At 40.3% G+C, this 13,189-nt stretch overlaps 1 protein-coding gene across 4 annotated transcripts in view; it reads left to right on the top strand.

The window, feature by feature from the left end:
• Positions 1 to 11,518, top strand: part of RAD54L2 (RAD54 like 2) — a 59,523-nt gene extending 48,005 nt beyond the window's left edge. Inside the window, exons 15-23 of one of the 4 annotated variants that reach the window (XM_087709225.1) lie at positions 360 to 459; positions 750 to 955; positions 1,205 to 1,380; positions 2,651 to 2,847; positions 3,445 to 3,641; positions 4,403 to 4,492; positions 6,444 to 6,536; positions 8,336 to 8,689; positions 11,419 to 11,518. In XM_087709225.1, coding sequence (XP_087565351.1) covers positions 360 to 459; positions 750 to 955; positions 1,205 to 1,380; positions 2,651 to 2,847; positions 3,445 to 3,641; positions 4,403 to 4,492; positions 6,444 to 6,536; positions 8,336 to 8,689; positions 11,419 to 11,486 — 1,481 coding nt within the window. In that variant the 3' untranslated portion in view covers positions 11,487 to 11,518. Of the gene's footprint in view, positions 1 to 359; positions 460 to 749; positions 956 to 1,204; positions 1,381 to 2,650; positions 2,848 to 3,444; positions 3,642 to 4,402; positions 4,493 to 6,443; positions 6,537 to 8,335 lie in introns of all 4 variants that reach the window. The other 3 variants (XM_087709224.1, XM_087709223.1, XM_087709222.1) reach the window with 3 other exon arrangements.
• The last annotated feature ends 1,671 nt before the right edge of the window (positions 11,519 to 13,189 follow it).

Below are 13,189 nucleotides of genomic sequence, written 5' to 3'. Positions count from 1 at the left end.
GATGCATGGAATAACATACTCTGTGCACCTGACTAAGCTTCTGAAAACCCATCCCTTTTAATATTTTTATTTTTAGAAACTGCTGCCAGAGGCCTTCTGATTTTTGCCTCCAGCATTGAAAAATACTACTTTTCTTGATTTTTTTTTTCATGGTAGAAGCATGTGGTCTTCTTATTTATATGATTGGTTGAAAGATTTTTCAATAATGTTTTGGTTACAAGTAGCTTTAAATGTATTTTTCCCTATTCGTGTATCGCATCAGTTCTCTCAAACAATCATACTTTTTTGTAACCCACATAGTTTTATTCTAATAGAAGTTATCCAGAAATGCTTGTAATAATCTAATTCTTCTCACATAGGACTGGATGGAAGTACCTCTGCCTCAGAGAGAGAACGATTGATTAACCAATTCAATGATCCTAGCAACACTTCTGTTTGTCTCTTCCTTCTTTCAACAAGGTAAGTTCCAGGACTTATTAAGGATAGAGACATGTGATTGACTATGAAGAATAGTAGATAGTGTTCATAAAGAAAGAGAATGGAATCTACTTTATTTAAGTAATGTTTAGAATTCCATATGGATTTAGTTGGTCCCCCCCCCCCATATCTGTTATCTTCCAATCCTAACATCATATTAATTTAGATAAAGCTTTGAACAAAAGTAGTAAATCCCAGTTAATATTTGATTTACAGTATACTAGGCAACATTTCAGGCCCAGGCAAATAACTATTCATTTTTCCCCCTCCAGAGCTGGGTGTTTAGGTGTGAACCTTATTGGTGCAAACAGAGTGATAGTATTTGATGCTTCTTGGAATCCGTGCCATGATGCACAGGCAGTATGTCGGGTATATCGCTATGGACAGAAGAAGCCTTGCCACATCTACCGGCTAGTTTCTGATTACACTTTGGAAAAGAAAATTTATGACCGTCAGATCTCCAAGCAAGGGATGTCAGGTAGATCATGCCTTGCCTTAGGCAGATTATGCCATTCAGTAGGCAGATTTCGTTTGGTCTCTGAATTTAGCTCTCTTTGCTTTTAGGTTTGGCATAAGATTTCCAGCTCTCCCCATCTTCACCCCACCCACCCCTTTTAAAGGTGCAATAATTTGCTAATATCACAGGTTAAGGGAATATTATTGGAGATGCAGATGAAGCAGGAACTGTAGTTCTTCCTCTTTGGTGATCAATGTATATTTTCTTTAGATCGTGTTGTGGATGATTTGAATCCAGTGTTGAACTTTACCAGGAGGGAGGTGGAAAACTTGCTGCACTTTGTGGAAGAGGAATCTGAGCCTCCCCAGCTTCCATTTAGCCCCAGTAAGATCAAGGAATCTGTTTTACAGCTGGCCTGTCTCAAGTACCCTCACCTCATCACCAAGGTTAGGAAAGAAAGTAAAATCCCCATATCCATGCTATTTTAATAAGTTGGCTGTAAAAATTACATCTAATAAAGTATATTAAGAATGTATAGTTCCTGCAAGAAATTAAATTCAAGAGAAGTTTCCTCCTCAAATTACTCAAATGTCTGTCCCTTATTGTTTTATTATAAAATGCTTATGATGATGAGATCCAAGGTCTTCAAGGAATGGGATATAATGAGGTGCTTGTTTATGTCAAGGAAAGCCCAGGGTTAATATATTGCTTAGCAGTGTTACTTCATTGGTAAATATCATTTCCCCTTTGCAACAAATCCCTTAATTTTATCTCACATTATATGACCACATACATTCCAAAGAGTTGAAGGAGTCTCCAGATCAGATCTGAAGTGCATGGAGAGAAGTGGTGATGGTGTAGATTGGGGGTGGTAGGGGACAGGATGGGTTGCTGCTGGCGTTACTGCCGGTTCGCTTCACGTGCACCAAAGATCAATGGGGCAATCTATTCCTGTTGTTTTTGTATATTACTGTTAGTTAAAATAATATTTATGAAATTATTTTCTTATAATTGGGTGGGGGGCAGGGTGTCAAACAACCTGAAACTTTTATGAACGGGTTGATGAGCTGAAGCGTTTGGGGATCCCTACTGTAGATGAAGACCTGGCTTTTCCCCAAAGACACTGAGGCTAGGAATGGAGGTCTGGCATTTCTGGATGTCCCTGCAGGCTGGAACTTGGCAATTTCCTGCTGGCTTCTCTGTTGGTATTGGTTGTGGGAAGTCAGCAGCAAGTTGCTTTGACTAACAACCATAGGATTTGGTTGACATCTGCAACTAGAATTACAGGGATTGCTATCACTGAGCAAGGCAGATGTGCCTTATAATTGCATTACTTAGCAGTGGAAATTTCGATCCCATTTGCTACCGTAAATCAAGAATTATCTGTATGTTTAATAAATAAAAAATACACTGATGCAGGAGAAGGTTCCTTCCCATTCCTACATTAGATTAAACATTTGTGGCATAACTCTAAATGCGTACTTCTAAGAGTTTTGAAAGATAAGAGCAACTGTTCTTGATATTATCAAGGGGGATTAAATGCTAATATATAAGATAATATCAAAATCGTCCTAATTCTTTCATTAGAACATTTGGAGGATTATTTTGATTGTTCAGGGGAGGGAGGGATTGTTGTTTGACTTCTTACTGTTTTGTTACACTTTCAATAAACCAGTGTGCTTCAGATGCAACCTCCTTATGCTTTAATTACCACAGGAGCCTTTCCAGCACGAGTCCCTGCTAATCGATCGTAAAGAGCACAAGCTCACCAAGGCAGAGAAAAAAGCTGCAAAAAAGAGCTATGAGGAAGAAAAGCGTGCATCTGTCCCTTATACCCGTCCTTCCTATGCTCAGTATTACCCAGCCACTGACCAGAATCTGGCAAATATTCCTGCCTTCAATCAAAGGAACTGGTGGGTATCTTGTTCCTTTCTATGAAGCTAAAACAGGAGTAGCAAAATGTTTTTCCTACTTCTCCCCCCTTGACAGTGTTTTCCTGGTCTCCAGAACATAGGTAAAACAAAAAAGGACATTGTCATCTTAGTAGCTTTGAACAGTTGAAGCTGATATAGACAATGAGTCAATACTTAGAGTGCATTGAACAGAATCTTATTATGATGGGGAAACCAATATTGAAAGTACCAATAGCACATAGATGCTCATAGCACACAGGCTTAGTAATACACACTTCCTATCTGGGATATTAGGCATGTGTTTTAAATTCATTATTGTTGATTTCTTGACACAATGTGGGAAAACGTGAAAGTATTTCTGTTTAATATATCACTTATTAAAGATCTTTCTTAGGTGATTGCATGTAGAGAAATTAATGTGTGATTGGCAGCTCATGGCCGTCCCTTTGTAGTGTATTTATCCCCTTCTTGTGGAAGATCCAGGAAGAGTTATGAAGGCAGAAACAGGGCGACTGAGTAGAAGGTCCTGCTTGTGAAAAGAGGCTGTTGGGTTCTTTTGAATTCTGTAATCCCGTTGATTTATTCCCTGCTTTGTAGGCGGCCAAGCCTGAAAGGTGAGGACCGGCCAGTGGCAAGCGTACGTCCTGTTCAGTCCACCCCTATTCCAATGATGCCTCGTCATGTCCCCTTAGGCAGTATGGGAGCAGCTTCAGTTTCCAATCCTGCTATTAACTTCCCCATCAATTACCTGCAACGAGCTGGTGTTCTCGTGCAGAAGATTGTCACCACAACAGGTCAGTGACTTTGGCAATTACACTGTACTCTACTTTTCTTAGGAAATGAGATTTACCAAAAATGAATAAGGGGGGGGGGGATCAAGAAGATATTGAGGTTAATTCTCTGTAACAGAATCTTAAATTGCCCCTTCATTGCTATGTTTTAGATAGGACAGCCACACATTTCTAAAGCTCAGGACCCAGTCTTAACATAGGTCTAAAATGAGACTTAATTGACATTACTTTAATTCATTCTACATGTTTATCTTCCCTATATTTTCTGTAGGGGAATTAGAGAATATTCTTCCATTATGAAAGAGAAAACATTTGCAAAACTATTTGGTCATACAGACATAACATGCCTAATGAAAATTCTGCATTTTACCCAGCTACCAAATGTGTTGGAGGCTTAGTCATTTTTGTACATGTGTTTCTCTTTTCATTTTACAAAAACACAAAGTACTTGAAAAGATAAAGGAGATTATTTGAAATGTCACTGCTGCAGCCTCCTTTGTTAACTCGTCATTTTCTTGAACTAACAGTTAAATATAGAGCATTATCTATTAATATCATTTTTAAACTAGCTTTTTCTCTCCTACTTCCCTGTACTGGTTCTGTGTTTTATATAATACCCAGCTAAAGGTAATTAAATACTTGGAAGATGTTATTTTATTTAATGTTTTTAATTGAATCCACTTTGAAGCCTCATGCAGTGATTCATATACCTATTATTTTATTTTTATTATAATATTTATATTATATTATTTTATACATTATAGATATAGTGATTCCAGGTACGAATACTTCCACAGATGTGCAGGCAAGAATCAGCGCTGGTGAAAGCATACATATTATCCGTGGGACTAAAGGTAATTGATAGTTTTCCATTACAGATTTTAGCTTGTAAAGTGGGATGAGGGTGGACTTTATTTTTTTCTTTTTTTTTATTCTCTATTTCTTCTCTATTCTATCATATCTTGTTCAGAAAGTAAAATGCCATTGAGAAAAAAAATCTCCATACAATAAAGAAGTTCCACGTGGTTTCCTTCCACAAATTAACATATTTCAATTGATTTATTTCCTTAGTTCAGATGGACAACATTCATTATTAGTTTTTGATCATGCATTTGTTCGTTATTGACTAGTTTTAATATAGACATTGTGATAGTAGTTTGAGATTACAGTAGAGATTGTAATGTTAGCCATCTCATGCTTTTATAAAGATATTTTGAAGATAGAATTAAGTTTCTCAGGATAGTTGAAGATTTTGTCCTTTCCAAGTAAGGATTTCTGCACATTGTTGTTGTGTGATTTGCAAGTAACAAATTCCATTTCATTTTTTGGCAGAAATCTTTATTTTAGTAGTCTGCTTTCATCCTCTGAGTACTATCTTAGCCAAATATTGGATGCTGCTTATTGTGCCAGCTGCTTTTTAAAATCCCCTTTTGTTTAAATATCATTGGTCTTTCAAAAATATAGTATTTGAAAAAATAGTCACAAGAGACAGAAGGACAGTTGGTTGTAACTTGTTCATAAGGCCTAGTTATTTTGCGGCTATAAAGAACCTTTCTTTCACCTCTTACAGGCAGCCCTCACTTAACGACCACAGCAGTCTGTCACTCTGTCACTAAGTGATGCAATTGCTAAGTGAAATATTACATGACCACAATAGACTTAGGTCACTTTTCACTCAGTTATTAACCAAGTTATCACAGGTTAAGCAAGACATCACATGACCGTGGCTTGTGATTTTACTGTCAGGTTCTCCTTTAACTCTGTTTATTGGAAACTGGTGGTGAAGTGTGCAAAGGGCAGTCACATGCTGCGATCATCATCAATGCAAGGTCTACTTGTAAAGTCATGTTTTCCACACCACCATAACTTTGGTTGCTAAACAAATGAGGTCTACCTGTATTTTGTACACCAGAGCTATTAGTGAATGAATTTGTATCGAATACAAATTTGTATTTTATAACTCCATACAAAATGCAGTTGGAAAACCAATAACCTGGGGGTATTAGACAACCCATGACCAGCTGGGTTATCATTTCAGAGATATTTCCTTACCAAATTCCTCTATGGCTTCAACAATGGCAGCCCTTCTATTGTGCTGCCTTCACTGGAAAAGATTCAGAGAGACATTCAGAGATGTATCTGCCTTGAAAATAGCCCATGTTGAACTGTGGAACCCAGCCAAACATCATGAGTCAACCACCTGGAATTTATGCCATTTGCTTATAGGTCCCTGTATAATTGCTACAACCTTTCTTGGTTGCTGCTAGATTCTGCATCCCAATTAATTAAGTTCTTCTTACATATTCTTTGAATAAGTAAATGTAACCGGGAACTAGCATGTTACAATGCAGAGCACAAGTCACAACCATAATTAATACTTCCAATAATGTCCCTAGTCTGTATAGACCAAGGGTGGGGTTCGTTTACCTTCCCTAAGGGTTTGCAAATGTGAGCGCGTGCATGTGTACAGCCTTCCACGCATGCGCTTTTGGCTGAAAAAAAGAGGCCTAAATGGGATGCCATAAAGCCGGGGCGAGTGAGTGGGACCACTGATGTTTTCTGCTACCGGTTTGGGTGATCCGGTCCGAACCACCAACAATCCAGAGGCATTCCTAGAAAATAACATGATGAGTTGCTGAAGGCATGTCCATCTAGCCAGTAGACAGAACAATGTCAATGTCAAGAAAATGTTCCAGAGAATCCTAGAAGTCTGTTGTTGTGAACTATAGTAGCTGTCTTATTATACCTGTAAAATGTTCTATTGATACCCTCCCAATTAATTATTATGATCCATCTCTCCCCCAGGAACGTACATCCGGACTAGTGATGGGCGGATCTTTGCTATCCGAACTACTGGCAAGCCAAAGGGCAGTGAAGATCATCGCATGGTTGCTTCAGGTAAGCACCGTTTCTGAGTGTCTCTTCTAATATTTTATTTTGAAAGCTTTCAAAGGGATTATAGATATTTAAAACTATTTTTCTAACAACAGTAATAAAATGTAGATATTAGAAGAGCGGATATTAAAATTATAGAGTGCATTCAGAAAGAGAACTGAAAATTACATTAGAATCAAGCTGAAACAAATAAAAATTAATAAACATTTGTAAACATGTCTTTACAAGGAGGGTATTTTGTTATGGCTTTTATACTTTGCTAAGCATGATAAATTTAATAAATTTTGGAACTCTTTTTAGCAGCCAGTTAAACTATCTATGACAGAGTTATTCCATTCATACAAAGGGAATAAGAAAACTGGATTTAATGGTTTTAATTTTAGCTTCATTCTACTAAAACCGAAGAGAGAAAATATTTTTGGATCAGCTTTTCATTGTAATCAAAATATAAATTTTCTGTAAAGTGCTGTATTGAAATATGATATCTATATGGTAAAATAATGGCCATATATCTCCTGGAACAAAATCTCTAGAAGTTAAATAAACCAGACTTAAGTATATTTCTTTTACACGTTATTTAAGATTCTCAATCTTTAATTGATAAACTTTTTATGTCATTAATTACCACAGACATTGAATATATTTTGAACTCACATAATACATTTCTGCCATGCTTTATAACTTTTTAAAATCTTTTAATATAGTATTTCTCTGCAGACTTTACCCAGATCTTAACTTCACTTAAAGCAAGGGTGTCAAACTCACATCACAGCATCACATGACGTATCGGGACTTTTTTCCCCTTCACTAAACTGGGCGTGGTCAGTGTGTGATGCATCCGGTCTCTGGGCCGGGAGTTTGACAGCCTTGACTTAAAGAATTAGCTTTTTCTTTGCAAACACACGACAGCCTGGAACTGATGTCAAAAAGAAAATTGATCTGTACATTCCTATGTCAAAAGTCGTGCAACAAAAGCAGACAGGAGAATTTGCAAAATCCACGCCAAAATCAGCCCCTTAAATTGAGTAGAGAAATGAAAAGACAAATACTGAAAAAGATACAATATTGGAGCAATATTCTTCCATTTTTGTCACTAGAATACAGGCAATTGCAAGTAATGCAAGCGTTTAGAGATGTGGTTTCTAAGATCTAGTGCTTGCATGGACAATGCTAGAAGCAGAGCGCTTGGAACAAGATTGATCTGTTACAGTAAGAAGGTACAGGTATACATCATCCATCTTGCCAAAATAATGCAAATTTCCAGCCTGTTAAATTTGTGTTGAGAGAAAAAGCTTTACAACTGAATTTTGAATCCTTTCTCTCTCTCTTCCTATTTCTGGAAATTGCTGAGTTTCTTCTTTAAGGACTTTTCTGGTTCTTGCAATAAATCCGGCTTATTAAGAGCTATGTCCTAGAATCTCTGCTTGTAAGCTTTTAGTTTTAGTCTCACTTGAGAAAATGCCTTACTTCATTCATGTTATACAGCTCAAATGGATATCGCAATACCTTAGTATTGAAAGATGGATTGGTCCAGAAGAAACTTCAGGGATACAGGCACTAAATCCTATCTTCTAGGGCACAACCACCATTCAGCATGCTCTAAACTTTTCTTAAACCCTACTGCCTATAATAATTTAGGTTCCCCATCCGCTACTGAGATGAGCCACTGAAAAACAAAAGTAGCCTACAGCCTCATTAATGAGGCTGTTTTTTCTTTCTTTCTACAACCTCCTCTGATACTTTAGTGCCACTTCTGGTTACTTTCTCTGCCCTTACATCTTGTTATACTCTGCTTTACGTAGGATCCCAGGGTCCATCTGTTGAATCCACAAGCAATGGCAGACACAATGCCTCATCACCCAAACCTCCCAACCCAGAGGAGCTCACTCGGCCTATTTCGCCAGACAGCCCTGAAATCATCAGCGAACTGCAGCAATATGCAGAGGCGGCAGCTGCCCGTGAGTCCAAACACAATTCTCCTACCACCAATACGACACCTGGATACCCCACTCGGAAAGACAATGCAGCCCACGCGACAGCTCGCGGCGGAACTGAGCAGCGAGTAGGGACCCATGGTTTGGCTTCTTCCTCAGCCTTGCCAGCCACTAGTCAACATGTTGACGGCCACTCAGTGCTGGATTTACGAGGGAATAAGCGTAAGTCAAGTTCACCATCTGGTCCAGATGAGCAAGCCCATCGCCAGCAGAAGAAACGCTCCCTGCCAACTACAGGTCAACCATATGAAAGTGGGTACCCTGTCTCTGGTGGGTTCACCATGCCCTCTGTCCCTTTAAACCACAACTTAACCCATCCATTTGCTCCCCAAGCAGGCAACTCATTGTACATGGGCACAGGCTCCTCCTATTACCAGCTGCCTAGCTTGCTGTCAGATCCTCATTTGATGTTCCCTGTGACTACTGACCCTCTGCTGACAGCGGGCACTGCTAGTTCTTCTGCTGCTACCTCAGCCACCAGTGTCCCCTCTTTCATGTTAAACCCCTCCATGACGGGGGTGCTCTCCAACTATTCGCTGCCCTTCTCACAGTCACTCCTCTCTGAGCCCAGGATGTTTGCTCCTTTTCCAACCCCTGTCTTATCCAGCAGCCTTCCCAGGAGCATGGCATCTGCCTACCCTGGCTTCATGACACCTCACACGGGATATCCAGCGGGGGGCCTTCTTCGGTCTCAGGTGCCTCCATTTGACACCCGTGAGGTCTCTGAGGTGGGCTGCAGCTCCAACGAGGATGAGGACAAAGATGATGATGTAATAGAAATCACAGGGAAGTAATGGGCCTAGTCACTTCTGATAGATTGCATCTTTGGTCGGGAGGCAAAAATTCCTTGCTGGACCTTTCTGGGGTCAGGATTTTATATCTAGAACACAGCAGAAGTGGAGGAGGAGGCTGGAAAGGAATGGCATGTTTAATTGTCAAAGATCTGCTTTGTATGGGAACTGAATTGAATGGACACCCCTCCCCCAGGAGTGGGGAGAAACAAGAGTTGGGCAAGGGAAGTATCACTGCAAACCACAGGAGTGCCTCCTTGACTTTTCCCTCCCATGCTGTCTGTGTTGTCCAAAAGGAAGACTTGCCATTAATATTTCAGTGCCCTTTGTTAGACTGGAGACATCGGGCTGATTTTTATTTTTATTTTTATTTTTGGTGTCTATGGAATAACACTCATACACAAACGGCCTTATCTGAGAAAGTTCATTGTCCCATGATCAAAAGCAGGAGATGTTGTGCCCTAAGAAACCTGAGAATGAATTGCATTCTTAACGGAGGGAGGGAGATGGGAAAGGAAGGAGCAGGCAACTTGTCCTATGTAGGTGGGAGGGAAGGGGTGGGCAGGGTCTGTGTGGAAATTGAATTTTTCATCTTTCTGGACTTTCAAGGCAAATTAGCCCAGTGCCCTTCGCCCAGGCCCTCGTGGAGTGGTGGCAGGAGGTGCAAGCGATGATGAGCCTGCAGGTCTGGCAAAAGAAACAAGCTGTCAGATTTCTGTTGACCAGAATGAAGTGGACCTCCCGCTAAAGGAGTTCGCTTGAGCCCCTTATACTTGCTTTGCCAGAGTTTTCATTGACACTGACTGGATGATCTCCCTCCCTCCTCCATAAAACTGTTGTTTTAATTTATTTCATGAAAGTGAAGTATTTATTGGGGAACTATTTCCCACTTCTTCCTTGCTAAAAGCAGTTGGGTTGTTTATAGACTGGCCTGTTTGAGAAAGGAATAAAGCGATAAGTAGATTGCTTGACAAATGCAGGGGTGTTTTATAGGGCCAAGGCAGAATTACCCCCACCCTTGTGCTTCATTGGGGGGACGGGGGGGGGGCAGGGGCATTATCTGGCTAGAGCTTTGTTTATTCTCTAGCTGTTTCCCTCACGGTGGGCAACAGGGAGGTCGGTGTTTAAAGTGGCTCCCTCCTCAGTCAGAGACATGGATTTTTTAAACTAGGTTCCTGCCATTCCAGTGGTTTAATAGTAAAAAAGCTAAAGCTTTGCAGAGGAAAGTCCCCTCTATATTGTTGCTAGTATCTGGCCCAAGTTTTTATAGTACGTTGCCACAGAAGTGTGGAAGGAGAAGCCATTTATTTTCATAGAAGGCTTAACAATAGAAGGAAGTTGCAGAGATTTGGCATAGAAATCCTCTCTATTGTGCAGGAAAGGGAGACAGCGGTACCTTGGGGGAGGGCGGGGGGGAATGATGGAATGATTCCCCCTATTTGTCTTTAAAAAATGACACCGGCTAAATTGGTGTTTTATAAGACGTTCTCATCCCAAAGACAAGGGAAGAGGGACTTGTGCCCCCATGACAAAGAGTCAGTGAGAGCATTGCTAAGAAAACCTTTCCAGGAAGTTGGTTCACATCCTGTTCTCACCTTATCTTTGTTATGTGGTTGATGCAAAGAAGACAGTGGATCCACTGAAGTGGCTACAATTGTCAGGCTTTATCTCCCCACCCCCCCATCATGGAGAACTTTCTCTCTCTTTTGTGCATCATACCTCTCCGTGGAAAGTTTGAACTCCACATGATTTGAATGGAGGCAATGTGAGAATTGAGCCTTTGCTCACCCTGTAAAAGACCTCCCAGGCCCCTTAGTTAAAGAGGTCGTGGCTACTTGTTTTTCATATTGTGAATCAGAAGTGATTCTGAGAGAAAGCGCTGCGTGAGTACGGCTGTGTATGTGTATACTTTTATGTACCATTAAAAAGCATGTAAAGTTGGGGCTTTCTGACTATCTTTCTCTGCTAACTGGGCACTGTCCGTCAGGCCCGACTTCACCATTTGTAGAAGCCTTAGATTTAAAGTTAGCTATGCAAATTACTTTAATTATTTTAAAATAAAAACATTAAAATAGTGCTTTCTTCTTTAACATATCCTAGGAGTTGAAAACCGAGGGGTTCTGAGCAAACTTCTGGACAACTTGTCTTTGGATGCACCATGGGATTAAAAAAACAAACAAACACAAAACACAACCCCCCCCACAAAAATAACAAAGCCAATTAACTGATGGGGTCCATTCGAGTTTCTCCAAAGACTTGGCCTTGGTACGTCTGTGAGTCATGCCCTTTTGTGATTTGTATGTGTCCACCTCATGCAAAATAATGACGGCACTGATTGTACTGTAAGCTGCAATCCTCTAGGTTGACTCGGGAACTGGATCTAGGCAAGGGGGCTTAGGCCTCAGCAGCTAAGCAATTTTTGGTGGAGGATTTGTTTCTTCTTCTTCTACTACTTCTTCAGGTTTCAGGCAGACCCAATATTCAGTATAGTGAGTTTTGGGCAGCAGAGCTGATAACAACTCGAGTAATCCTACTAAGCTCCTGTCTTGACTTCCATGGAGTAAAGGGGCAGTCAAGACAAGCTAATACGTTTTATATACTATTAACTTCAGACTGCTGCTTCCCGATTCTCTTGTCTCTTTTGAACATCATACCTGAGCACAGAAGAGTCGCCAGACTTGACAGGCTTTGAGGACATCCGTACTGTAAAATATGGGATGTTTGATTAGGAGAATAGGTGCAGCTGTGATTAAGTAGACCCAGCTCTATAGTCATCTTTTAAATAGGATTGGAAGATAAAAGTATTAGCTGTAGGAAATGGTGTACACCTGTAATTTACTAGTCAGACCACTGGATGGCAATGTTGCATCACTTGGATTATTACTAGATTTTAACAATATAATATTTTTAAAAATTGGCTTTTGTACTTGGGTGAGAAAAGTATAAAAATGTAAGTCTGACTGTGCACATCTTTCTGTTCTCTTTCTCTCTCCCTCCCTCCCTCTTTTTGTTTGTTTCTTGTCATTTCTCTTTCCCCTAAAATGTTTATGTTAGTGGATTAGTGGATTGCTTGAACATAATTCTTCCACTGACAGGGTCCATTCATTCATTCATTCATTCATTCATTCATTCATTCATTCATTCTCTCTCTCTCTCTCTCTCTCTCTCTCTCTCTCTCCCTCCCTCCCTCCCTCCCTCCCTCCCTCTCTCTCTCTCTCTCTCTCTCTCACACACACACACACACACACACATTCAATTAGACCAGCCACTTTCTGTGAGCTTTGGAAAGAAACACATTTAGGGCAGATTCCTCTACTTCAGCAAGTGCCTGACCAGTGTCTCCTTCCTAATAATAGGGGGTTTAAATGTAATTGGTCTCCTAGAGATTAAAATGCATTCCCAGCACTTGCCAAGAGAGAACAGTGTTGCCACTGGCAATGAAGACCGCATTCTTCTGCTTTGCACCCTTCTTGCTTCTAGAAACACCCTCTTTCTCACATATGAATTCTCCCACACATTCAACATCCTTAGGAAGGTGTGGCTTCTAGAAACAAAGGGTGGCTGTTGTGCCTTGTTTGTGAAGAACAGAGAATGCTTGACTTGGGAACTGAGTCAGAACAGCACAGTGACTTACGTAGTACAATGTCGGAATGGTCCCTTCCTTGATGCACTGTAATTTCCAAGAATGTAGTGGCTGCTCAGAAGCAGCGCATGTGTTTGTGTTGTGAGATCTCTGAATTCAACTATTCCTTCTATCTCAAGGATAGTTTTTCCCCCTTGCTGGCTTTTTGTTAGATCTCCTTGCCAGAGTCTGTGCAATTTGCACTGCTAAATTTCAGGCCACAAAAGAAACGAGGAGGAATACATGTAT

Source organism: Thamnophis sirtalis, unplaced genomic scaffold (genome assembly GCF_051295495.1).
Source record: "Thamnophis sirtalis isolate CommonGarterSnake01/CBP01778 unplaced genomic scaffold, rThaSir2_p1.2 scaffold_3, whole genome shotgun sequence".
Taxonomy (NCBI): Eukaryota; Metazoa; Chordata; class Lepidosauria; order Squamata; family Natricidae; genus Thamnophis; species Thamnophis sirtalis.
This window is presented reverse-complemented; position numbering and strand designations above follow the sequence as displayed.